Source organism: Bos indicus, chromosome 2, assembly GCF_029378745.1.
Source record: "Bos indicus isolate NIAB-ARS_2022 breed Sahiwal x Tharparkar chromosome 2, NIAB-ARS_B.indTharparkar_mat_pri_1.0, whole genome shotgun sequence".
Classification (NCBI taxonomy): Eukaryota; Metazoa; Chordata; class Mammalia; order Artiodactyla; family Bovidae; genus Bos; species Bos indicus.
In genome coordinates this window covers 64,322,551-64,335,590 of record NC_091761.1, presented here as the reverse complement: position 1 = coordinate 64,335,590, position 13,040 = coordinate 64,322,551, and the positions used below count along the sequence as shown (strand labels likewise).

Here is a 13,040-nt window from a genome sequence, read left to right as displayed (position 1 = left end):
AATATATATACATACATTATGTGAGAATTAAATGAAATAATGTAGGGAATGGTTTTGTAAACACTGAAAAATAAAAGTGTAAAATGTCATCAGAAATTTCTGTGGCCATGTTGATATCAATATTAATAAAAATGCTTACTATAAAACCTAACAGCTTGAAATGTTATAGAGACTATGCAAAATGAAGCTCATATTGGGGTCTTGAGAAAATGCATCCCGTCACTTGCTGCTCCTCCAAACAACAAGTAAAAAACCTTCGGTCAGGATAAACGTGAAAAAGAATCTTGAAACACAAGTTTATGAAAACTACAACACGTTTCTTTTGTCAGAATCCCATAGCTTCAGCATAACTAATTCACTACTTTATTCTCTGGGAACCTTCTTAAAAGCTTGAGGCTGTTTGTTACCAACAGATGTAGACATTTATAAACAAAGACCATCTTCACTGAATTATTTTTCACAAATTAAACAAAGGATCCCAAAGAACAGTTTCAAATGTTTACAATCAGCATGCAGAGATACACTCTGCGGGAATACCATTCATTAAATGCACTGCCTATGGACCTAAAAGGTAATGAGAACAACAGTCCTTGCTACTCAGACTGCTGCTGTTGCATTCATCCCACTCCCTACCCTAGACAGACCGGTATAAACGTCATCTGAGGGTCATAAAACACTCTCTGAAAGTAAACTTTACCCTATGGGAAGCAAACATTCAATGCACCAAATTCCATTTTGTGCCCTGCAGACAGGAATTCTGAAAAGAATATTCTGAAACAGAAAACTCATCTTTTATAGGTAAGCACTCTATCATAGAAACCCAGGAATGGAAAATGGGCTCCTCATCCTCCCAGGCCATCCTGGTTTATAACTCTAAGAATGATGATTATGTTCCAAATTTTAAAGATCCCTAGAAATGGCCATTGTAAAAATCTCTCTTGACAGCAAATTTCTATCATAAACACACTATCTTTAAAATTCTTCCATATGTTTAACCTAAGTCTTTCATAGTAGCAATGCAATGCTGACTGCACCTTTCTGCTTCAGTGAAAGTATTCATTCATTCTTGTATTCATTCATTCATGTTTTAACCCAATTCAAACAAAATTGTTTTTGAATGAGCATCATGGTAAAGGTCATAGGTAATAGTATAAAAGGTATATGGGGATATGAGAAATATTCTCTGCCCCCCTGAATAGGCATAAACAACCTTTAACTCTTTATTTGAATCATTATTAAGAGCAATGTATAGAAACAGCTACTCTTTTGTGGAAAATATGGAGGACCGGGGGGACACATTGAATTGTCCCAAGAACAATAACTAATAAATTTATAATCTATCTGAGAAACTCGATTGGTCAAATGCTCTAGGTTTTTCAATAGATAAATCTGAAGAAAAAGCAAGTGATGGAGAGTAATCTGCTGGTTAAAAGAAACCTAAAAGATATATTCAGTTTTATAACAAACAGACAAGATAAAGTATGTAGATGTACATTAAATGAAAAACAAAAAAAAACCTGTTAAACCATCTAGAGATGAATGGATAAAGAAGATGTGGTATGTGTATGTATATCTCTGTGTATATATGTGTGTGTGTGTGTGTGTGTGTATGCATATATGTATATATTCCATTAAATATAATATTATATATATATAAAATAACTCAGCTGTAAAAAGAACAAAATAATGCCATTTTCAGCAATATGGATGGACCTAGAGATTATCATACTAAGCAAAGTAAGTCAAATAAAGAGAAAGACATCACTTACATATGGACTCTAAAAAATGATACAAATGCACTTATTTACAAAACTAAAACAGAATCACAGACATAAAAAACAATTTTATGACTACCAAATGTGGGGGCTAGGGATAAATTAGGAGTTTGAAACTAACAGCTACCTGCTACTATATATAAAACAGATGTGAGTGTGATTGAGTGAAGTCGCTCAGGCGTGTCTGACTCTTTGCGACCCCATGGACTGCAGCCTACCAGGGCTCCTCTGTCCATGGGATTTTCCAGGCAATAGTACTGGAGTGGATTGCCATTTCCTTCTCCAGGGGATCTTCCCAACCCAGGGATTGAACCCAGGTCTCCCGCATTGTGGACAGACTCTTAACCGTCTGAGCCACCAGGGAAGTCATATAAAAACAGATAAACAAGGATAAATATAGCACAGGGAACTACATTCAATATATTGCAAAAACCTATAATGGAAGAGACTATTAAAAGAATGTATACATATATATATATATATATAATATATCTGTATAACTGAATCACTTTGCTATACAGAATAAATTAACACATCATTGTAAATTAGCTATAGTTCAATAAAACTTTTTTTAAAACTATTAAAAACACAAGGCATTTACTGCTCTAAGACCAAGATAATAGTTACTTATTGGAGGAAGATAATAATAGTTACTTCTTGGAAGAGGCACGTGGAAGAGATTCTAGGGGGTCTGGCAGAATTCTCTTTCTTGATTTGATGTTGGTTATAAAGATATTCTCCTTAATATAATTCATTAAGCCAAACATTTGTTTTGGTGATCTTATGTATTTGTGTATTGTTTTTCAAGAAGCATTTATCAACATGGAACAATGAGAACCCCTACACACTGCCAGTGGAAATGCAAAATGTCAAAGTGACTTTGGAACACAGCTTGGCAGTTTCTTGTAAAGTTGAGCACAGGCTTACGATATGACTCAGTTATCCCATTTTTAGGAATTTGTCTAGGAGAAACGAAAGCACACTAAGACTTGGGTATGAAAGTTGTGCGTTTAGAGCAACTTTTATAATCACCAAGTATGGAAGAAACCCTTCAACAGACGAGTGGACAAACGGTGGTACCATTATCTCTATACAAGGGAATACGACTAAGCAAAGAAAGGGGAAGAGGCACGGACACAGGCAACAGCAGGCTGCATCTCAAAAGACCTGCTAAGTGAAAGCAGCCAGATACGCAGAAAAGGTAAATGCTTTATAACTTAAACAAGAAGAATTTCTGGAAAAGGCAAAACTACAAAGACAGAAATCAGATCAGTCATTGACAGGGTCTTAGGGTGTGGAGAGGGAACAGACAATAAAGGGAAATGAAGGAACTTTTCAAGGGCATGGACATATTCTGTATCTTGACTGTAGTAGTAGTCATATGACATATGCTTGTCAAAACTGACCTAACTATACATTTAAAAATGGATTTTCTGTAAACTTGAACCAAAAAGCACTTATTATTTAGAGCAGGAATGAATTTAGTTTTCAATTTTAAAATAAAATCTATTCTCCCATATCTTGCATTTACTTTCTTAAAAGAAAAAGTGTGTTGGGTGCATATAGTACATTGAGTCATAATCGATAATTGAAAAAAAAAAGTTTGGAGGAGGGACTAAATCACTAGTATTTTTACTGAGGACTATGCCTTCAGAGAAATTGTTTAGAAGTGGGAACAATTCTGGTTGTCATAAAGTTCTCTCTGTTCCAGCTTTCCCCCAAACTAGTTCAAATAAATCCTAAAGCAGACAATATCAGAGCTGAGAGCAATAATGGTTATGTTCATAGCAGAGGATCTTTGCTTCCTTTTACCAGCCAGATTTCTCAGGATTCAATCTGACTATCCTCAACAGAAATATTTCATCTAGGCTTGGCAGTTTTCTCATCTTGACTTCTCCAGAGTCAAGTAACCAAAATGGACATGGTGAAACCATTCCAAAAAACGTCATTGTCGTCACAACGTGGAGAATAAGATGATCCACTTCAAGTTCTCAATATGAAACCTGGTGGTTAGGACTTCAGGGAGCCCTGCTTATAATAGTGTAATTATAACTTCACTCAAGAAATGCATTTCAGTTCTAAAACATGGCCTTTTCAAAAGCCTAAAAAGCATTATAAAACTATAATGCAATTCAACTTCCTCATTTTACAAATGAGTGAAATGAGATCCAGAAAGGTCAAACTATTTAACCACAGTTATTAAGCTAGTTAGGAGTAGGGCTAGAATGAGGTATTAGAAAACCTCATATTCCATAGGACTGGTCTCCTTGAAATGAAATTGGAACTGTATTCTATGTTAATACAGTTTTTTCTATCAGACATGAATAACGGGCAATATAACTTTCACACTGCCTACTCAACAACATATACCTCTGTTAAAATTTTTTTTTTAATTTTGATGAGATCATCACATATTTTGCAGAGGCAGAACTACAAGGGAATCAAGGAATGTTTCACATTAAGTTAGAAGCTGCTCAGGGAGCTATAAAAGGCCTCCTTTCTTTCCATTGTCTGTATAATTCATTTCAGACCGTCTCTGCTTTGTTCAGGTGAGGACTTATTCACTATATCACTAAGATATACATTTCTGACATCAAAGTATGATTCTTATTATGTTAACCAAGCATTTAAAAAGATGCCATGCCATTTATTCCATCTGTTGCCCATTTGAAGAGAAGTTATTTGACTAATGTTGTTTTGACATTTTTACTTTTTAGTTGTGGCCTGTGGAATGTGGGATCTAGTTCCATGACCTTGCATTGGGAGCACAGAGTCTTAGCCACTGGACCACCAGGGAAGTCCCACGTCATTTTAAACTTCTGGTAGATTTACCCAGAGGAGCAAGTGAGAAGCCTCCATTTTTATGACAAGTCTCAGCCAGAAATATTGCTGATCATGTGGAACCAGTAACTCCAAATCAATAGGAAAGCACCCTCTACATTCATCAGGAGAACAAGGCACTCAGGAGAGCCAGCCTCAGTGACAGGTTAAAGTTGACAAACATTCTGGGAACCGAGCAAATGGAAAATAGGAGCAGAAGAGCCCTGTGCTGCTGACTGCCCAAAGGTCAGCTGACAGGTCTTCTCATCTTCTTATGTTTCACTCCTTCTAAAGATGTAGAGAAAATGTTCTTTTAATGCACCAGACAGATACAGACATAGAAAGGAATATATGGGCAGAACAATGAAAGGCGTATTACTTTCACCACCCTTATGGCAGAAAGTGAGGAAGAACTAAAGCGCCTCTTGATGAAACTAAAAGAGGAGAGTGAAAAAGTTGGCTTAAAGCTCAACATTCAGAAAACTAAGATCATGACATCTGGTTCCATCACTTTCTGGGAAATAGATGGGGAAACAGTGGCTGACTTTCTTTTTTGGGCTTCAAAATCACTGCAGATGGTGATTGCAGCCATGAAATTAAAAAACGCTTACTCCTTGGAAGAAAAGTTATGACCAACCTAGATAGCATATTAAAAAGCAGAGGCGTTACTTTGTCAACAAAGGTCCATCTAGTCAAGGCTATGGTTTTTCCAGGAGTCATGTATGGATGTGAGAGTTGGACTGTGAAGAAAGCTGAGTGCTGAAGACTTGATGCTTTCAAACTGTGGTGTTGGAGAAGACTCTTGAGAGTCCTTTGGACTGCAAGGAGATCCAACCAGTCCATCCTAAGTGATATCAGTCCTGGGTGTTCATTGGAAGGACTGATGTTGAAGCTGAAACTCCAATACTTTGGCCATGTGATGCGAAGAGATGACTTACTTGAAAAGATCTTGATGCTGGGAAAGATTGCGGGCTGGAGGAGAAGGGGACAACGGAGGATGAGCTGGTTGGATTGCATCACCGACTCAATGGACATGGGTTTGGGTAGACTTTGGCAGTTGGTGATGGATAGAGAGGCCTGGTGTGCTGCGGTTCATGGGGTCGCAAACAGTCAGACACGACTTAGCAACTCAACTGAACTGATTACTTTCTTCAACACACACTTCTATGTCAGGTGCCTACAGCTTCCAAATGAGCAACAGAAAATGAACCCTAGGATTCCATAAAGTCTCTGACATATGATAATGTGAACAGCAGCCAGTGAAGGAGTTAAGTGGTAAAACGAGCTCCATGTATGTCTCCTTGAAGTTCAGCAAGCAGCAGACTGCACTTAAGCACAGCAATCAACTGTGAGAGGCCAAATCCCCTTACAGCAAGCAAAGAAATTGCTTCAGCTTCAAGGCAGCAGATAACAGTGCAAGAGAAGGTCAAAACAGGTGCTGAGAAATTCTGGAGATAGAGTGCCAGCTTGGATTCCATTTGGGTGATTTTTAAGTATCTTAGTCAATTATGAGTGACAAAGTTTAATTGTTCCTGTTACTGAAATTTCCACTGCATGGCATAAACACACACACACCCACACACACATACCCACAGGCCTGGAATATTTCATGGCCGCAGAAAAACACTGATTTCTGATGCTTTGGGTGTGATGTGATTTGCTAACTGCAGATCGCTTACAAAACATGTCTGCCTGATGGTGAGTCTACCAGGTTGATTCTAATTTAAAGTTTCAGATATATATTGCAGCATAGAGTTTCCACATGATGATCACATATGTTATTACTGCTAGTTTCACTACTCAATTATTTATTTCTTTTGATTTGACTCATGTCTTTGCATGAAAACATACATTAGTAAATATGAAGTATGGCTGTCCAGAATTTAGACAAATGTCCCTTCATTTACAGCTAAACTTAAAATGTGTTGTTGGATTCTTAGATGTACATACAGCTTCTCCACCTGGAGTTTATAGTTTTGAGGACACATACTGGATTCTGGACTTCCCTTGTAAGTCAGCTGGTAAAGAATCCACCTGCAATGTGGGAGACCTGGGTTCAATCCCTGGGTTGGGAAGATCCCTTTGAGAAAGGAAAGGCTACCCACTCCAGTTCACAAAGAGTCAGACACAGCTGAGTGATTTTCACTTTCACTGTATTCTATCTTATTGTGCATACAATAAAAGTACTTGATTGTCTAATATGAATAGCAGCTTTCAGTAATAACCTACGCACTGATTAGATTGTTTCCTAAGAGACCAACACAAATACTTGTGCAAATCATGCATGCTTTGTATGAAATTAGTACTCTGTAGACTTGCTTATTGGAGAAGGCAATGGCACCCCACTCCAGTACTCTTGCCTGGAAAATCCCATGGACGGAGGAGCCTGGTAGGCTGCAGTCCATGGGGTCGCTAAGTCGGACAAGACTGAGCGACTTCGCTTTCCCTTTTCACTTTCATGCATTGGAGAAGGAAATGGCAACCCACTCCAGTGTTCTTGCCTGGAGAATCCCAGGGACGGGGGAGCCTGGTGGGCTGCCGTCTATGGGGTCGCACAGAGTCAGACACGACTGAAGCGACTTAGCAGCAGCAGCAGCAGACTTGCTTATATCTTCACAAGTCTGTTTTTTAGAAATTAATGATTAGTTCAGTTCAGTCACTCAGTCGTGTCCGACTCTTTGCAACCCCATGGACTGCAGCAAGCCAGGCCTCCCTGTCCATCACCAACTCCCAGAGTTTACTCAAACTCATGTCCACTGAGTCGGTGATGCCATCCAACCATCTCATCCTCTGTTGTTGTACCCTTCTCCTCTGGCCTTCAATCTTTCCCAGCGTCAGAGTCTTTATATATCAGTCAGTTCTTCCAATCAGGTGGCCAAAGTACTGGAGTTTCAGATTCAGCATCAGTTCTTCCAATGAATATTCAGGACTGATTTCCTTTAGGATGGACTGGTTGGATCTCCTTGCAGGACAAAGGACTCTCAAGAGTCTTCTCCAACTCCACAGTTCAAAAGCATCAATTCTTTGGTGCTCAGCTTTCCTAAAAATCCAACTCTCACATCCATACATGACTACTGGAAAAACCATAGATTTGACTAGATGGACCTTTGTTGGCAAAGGAATGTCTCTGTTTTTTAATATGCTGTCTAGGTGGGTCATAACTTTTCTTCCAAGGAGTAAGCATCTTTTAATTTCATGGCTGCAGTCACCACCTGTAGTGATTCTGGAGCCCCCCAAAATAAAGTCTGTCACTGTTTCCATTGTTTCCCCATCTATTTGCCATGAAGTGATGGGACCGGATGACATGATCTTAGTTATCTGAATGTTGAGTTTTAAGCCAACTTTTTCACTCTCCTCTTTCAGTTTCATCAAGAGGCTCTTTAGTTCTTCCTCACTTTCTGCCATAAGGGTGGTGTCATCTGCGTATCTGAGGTTATTGATATTTCTCCTGGCAGTCTTGATTCCACCTTGTGCTTCATCCAGCCTGGCATTGCACATGATGTACTCTGCATATAAGTTAAATAAGCAGGGTGACAATATAAAGCCTTGACATACTCCTTTTCCTATTTGGAACCAGTCTGTTGTTCCACGTCCAGTTGTAACTATTGCTTCCTGACTTGCATACAGATTTCTCAGGAGGCAGGCCAGGTGCTCTGGTATTCCCATCTCTTGAAGAATTTTTCACGGTCTGTTGTGATCCACACACTCAAAGGCTTTGGCATAGTCCATAAAGCAGAAGTACATGTTTTTCTGGATCTCTCTTGCTTTTTTCATGATCCAACGGATGTCGGCAATTTGATCTGTGGTTCCTGTGCCTTTTCTAAATCCAGCTTGAACATCTGGAACTTCATAATTCACGTACTGTTGAAGCCTGGCTTGGAGAATTTTGAGCATTACTTTGCTAGTGTGAGATGAGTGCAATTGTGCAGTAGTTTGAGCATTCTTTGGCATTTCCCTTCTTTGGAATTGGAATGAAAACTGACCTTTTCCAGTCCTGTGGCCATTACTCCACTTCAATACACCCCACCTGGTCAATGCCACTTCATTCACTCAAGGTGGAGTAATGAGTTGTGCTCGCTCACTCAGTCATGTCCAACTCTTTGCAACCTTTTGGACTGTAGCCTGCCAGGGATTTCCCAGGCAAGAATACTAGAGTGGATTGCTATTTCCTCCTCCAGGGGATCCTTCTGACCCACGGACTGAACCCATGTCTCCTGAATTGCAGGAGGATTCTTTACCTACTGAGCCATTGCAGGAGTAATGAAACTGGGGTTCAAACACTAATTCTCTTTACACAGGAAGGAAGGAAGTGCCATAGCCTCAGTTTGCACCATTGACCTTGGCTGGCTTGACAATCACAGTTCAAATAGTGCAAAGAAAATTATAGAATTATAGGGAAGAATCACAAAGCTAACCCCACATAAAATATGTCCAGACATGTATACAACACAGACAATGGGTTAAACAATCACTCTGACATCTGGAAAGCATCTTTGATTTAATCACTAAATAATAAGAGAAGGAAGGGGTAGCCCTAATGACACCGCCACCTGCCTTTAAGTACTTCTTATTGCATCTGGCTTGATTTATGCCTTCATCTATGGGGAAGGCTAAATTTGACAGCATCCCTTTTCTTCTCTGAATTTACATTAAAGAAGGTAAATGGTCTACATCAAGTTTGTTATGGCTGCCTGAATCACCGTCAGTGAAGGCAATTTCTGATTTATGAGCTTATAGATAATTATGTAACCTCTGGCCACATTTTTTTTTAATTGCCCAAATTCTGGACTCCTGCTAATCATTATACCCTAATCAGAGGTCAAGAGGGAGGAAGGGCTTATAGATGAAGGTTTGGTGGTGACATAAAAGAGAACTACTCCTTTAACACTTTAATAGATTTTTAGCACCTAAGTGATCTCGTTACTCATTACCACAGATAATCACAACCAGGTTTGCCCAGTGCTTCTAAGCCACCAAGCCCATCATCTAAATGAAATTGTATAAAATCAAGCCTCCAAATCATTCTGAATCATTCATTCTGACACCTGAACTCTCTTCACACATGTACCTAATTGTCCTATCTTCTAACTTCATTATTCATTTTTTCCCTTTAATGCCTCATGTCATTCCTGAACCTGAGGCTCAGAATCTCCTTGACTACTGTTTAGATTCTCCCATGGATACAGTATGATCAAAAATACCTTAAAAATATCTCATTCAACTCAGCCCAGGCCTCAATATCTCATACCTCTGTGCTCTAGGTTCATAAAAGAGTATTAGAAAGATACAACACATGTATACTTACTTGTCCCCATGAAATTGAGATATAATGCTTGAGAACACTGAGCAGTGAAGTTCTGCCTATTTTAGTTGTTTTCACACAGACATGGACCAAACATTCCTAATTCATGTAGTGTGAAGCTGCTTAACTTCATAGACATAAGTGACATAGCAGACACAGTAATACTTTTATGAATTAATCATAATTTGCACTATCTTGGACCATTGTCTATCATATCCTTCAATGCCATCTCTGGATGGGTCTATGAAGTGCCTTCCACTATGAGTTTACTGCCAAAGACAATGTTTCAAAAGAGTAGTAGCCTTTGTCTCTGAGGTAATAATTACATGTCCTCTTGCGTTTTCCTTTTAATCATGTCTGCCATGAATCTTAGAGCTAAATTAAGTGCCCACTCTCCAGAAAGCATGCTTCCCTTTCATGGTCTTCATTTTCTGTTTTTATTTTAATAGTCTTATTGTAAAACTGCCTTTTATTGTAAGTCACATCATGTCCTTTGAAAAGATAGACTATTACATTATTTTTAAAAATACCCAAAGTATGTCTACAGTACACCTCAGATATCATGTACTAAAAATAAAAAGACTTGTTGACTATAAAAGTTTTAAATTCAATACAATTATTTGAATTATAGAACTTATTTACATGACCATTTAGATACTGACCATGCCTCAGGTTGGTACATGCAGTTTATGGGGTCACAAAGAGTTGGACACGACTTAGCAACTGAACAACAGCAACAAATGTCTCAGGGTGATGTGCTGTAGACATGTTTTGTAGTAGTGAGGAATTTATAAAGACTTAGAGTACAGCAACAGGACTGTTTAAATAAGCCTAACTAGAGACATCTTACAAACCAAAGTTTAAAATGTGAAAGGCCATCAGTAGCGGTTTAGTGTGTCTACTTGAATTATTCTGTAATTATCTTCTCTGTTACATATGCTTTCTCCCCCATCTTTTGCTGATTTATATTAGTTGTCTGGCTGTAACTGGCCTTGAACTTTCAGTGTCAAAGAAGCTTACCAAGAAAACTGATTATGTTGAGGGAAAAAAAAATCTTCACAAAAGCAGTATGTAAAACAAACCACTATTTGTTTTACAAATAATTATCTTCTTTTTCAGCCTAGGATGTAGCATCCACTCTTGTACAACTCAAATCTGTATGGGATTGTCATCTGATTTACAGCAGATGGCCTGGCATCATAGGAAAATAATTTACTGTGCTGATGCCTCACGTGCTGTAAATCAATAGCTTGAATACAGAGACATCTCAATTAGATGGTACAAGGGTAGCAGGATCTGCACCCTCCTTTCTTACAGCATTAAAATGGCAAGTATTACAAAGCGGTACTTGTTTCAAAGTTGCTTCAGGGGGTGGGGGAAGAGCTATTATTTCAAGGTGGGAGACACAAAGTGAGAGTTGCCATCAAACACAATGAAAAATTGAGCACAAGGCTGCATAAGTAATAGCCTGTGAGGGGTGGGACATGCATTTGTTAAAGTATTGATTGGTGCTTTTCTACAGCACCTGTGTTATCATGGGCTCCAAGAGTTGAACAGGGTGTTAAATTATGATTCTGAACACATAGGAGTCATCCATCCTTTCTACCCTATTCCTCCAAGATGCCTCTAAACCAAAATCGCACACATTCATGGTATGAGCCACCATGAGATAAATCATCCAAAGGCTCAAATTCTTCCTGCAACACAGATAAAACTGTTACCAATAGAAAAGCCTCATGATGAGGAAGCAAAATTATCCATCACCAATTTTATCCAAATCCCAATGGTAAATCCAAGGCAAGACAGAGCTTGCTGAAGAAAATCTTAGGGCAACTTTTAAAATTTGAATCTGAGACAGCCTTATGAGGGAGAAAAGAGTTAAAAATTATTTTCCTGGTTTTTGCAAATTGAAGTAAAACACAAAAATGAAAGCAAAGTCCCTCATAGGGTGCCTAGATCTGATTCTAGGACTGTAATCACACAAGTTTGTGTTTCTTCTGTGAAACTGAAGAGATTTTAAATAATAGGTTGGAACTTAACCTGGCCTCATATTAACCATATTTGAAAGTTGAAAGATTTTTACTATGCTGACATTAAACCAAAGAGTTACTTTATCCAAATTGTTTTGAATTCAAGTTATGTTTTTTAAAGGAAAACACTGATTATAATTTTAACAGATTCTAAAAATTTCTCTAAATAAAGAGTAAGAGTTTACTGGAAGATTCACACTCTCTCTACCTGAGAATCGGACAATAAGCCCAGTAAAACTGCATCCTCCTGGCTGGGCTTTCCCAGATCACACCTGTAGGCCACACAGCCCACTCATCTTACTTTGGAAAGATACTTTGAAGAGCCATTAGGGAAGAAAAGATAACTAAATTCAACAAATTCAAGTCTAAGGTACACATGGAAAGTTCCAGAAGACTGGTCCAAATGCAATTGGATGGCTTGGCTAGAAGCTAAACTGTTGGTCATTAGCTTCTCAAATATAACACGAGCTTGCACAGTGGAAATTCAAGCAAAGGTGTAACTGGTATGGGGAGCAATGCACCTCAGGAAGCAAGATGCTCCGGACAGAACAGTACCTGGAGAACTGCTGCTGCAGGCCGCGCATCTGAATTCTGTTGCGCTCAGACTCTAGTGTCACCTCCTGCAAGCGCTTCTCACTCTGAAGACGCAAGTGTCTCTCCTCTTCCAATTCATGTATCAGCTTCTCATGCTGTAAAAGGCACACAGGGGATGGCTTTTAAGAAGGTGTTTCTTAAATATTACTAAAAAATAATTAGTAGTCACTTTTGGTTACTAAATCCTACCTTGGACTTTATATATTAATTAATTTCATCCTCATTGCAACCTCATGAAGTAGGTTCTAGTATTAATCTCTTGTTATCTAGGAAACCAAGGATCCAAGACATCAAAGTAGTTTGTCATAAAAACAAATAAGGTAACAAGTATTCAATCCTGGCCGATTTGACTACAATGCCTGAATGATTTCCACCAAATCAGGTGGCTTCCTAGGCAGAGATGAAGACCGATGACTGAATAATGCCATACTAGCAAATGCATACCATTTTGAGTAGTAACGAGTAAGTTTATTGTTGGCTGTTGAGAATGATTTCATCTCTTCAATCTCTGGTAATACT

General features: G+C 38.6%; 1 protein-coding gene across 8 annotated transcripts in view; it reads right to left on the bottom strand.

Moving 5' to 3' along the window:
• Positions 1–13,040, bottom strand: part of NCKAP5 (NCK associated protein 5) — a 1,211,030-nt gene that overhangs the window by 505,732 nt on the left and 692,258 nt on the right. For all 8 annotated transcript variants that reach the window (XM_070799923.1, XM_070799938.1, XM_070799949.1 and 5 more), the window contains one exon: positions 12,483–12,616. In XM_070799923.1, the coding sequence (XP_070656024.1) occupies positions 12,483–12,616 (134 nt within the window). The remainder of the gene's footprint in view (positions 1–12,482; positions 12,617–13,040) is intronic.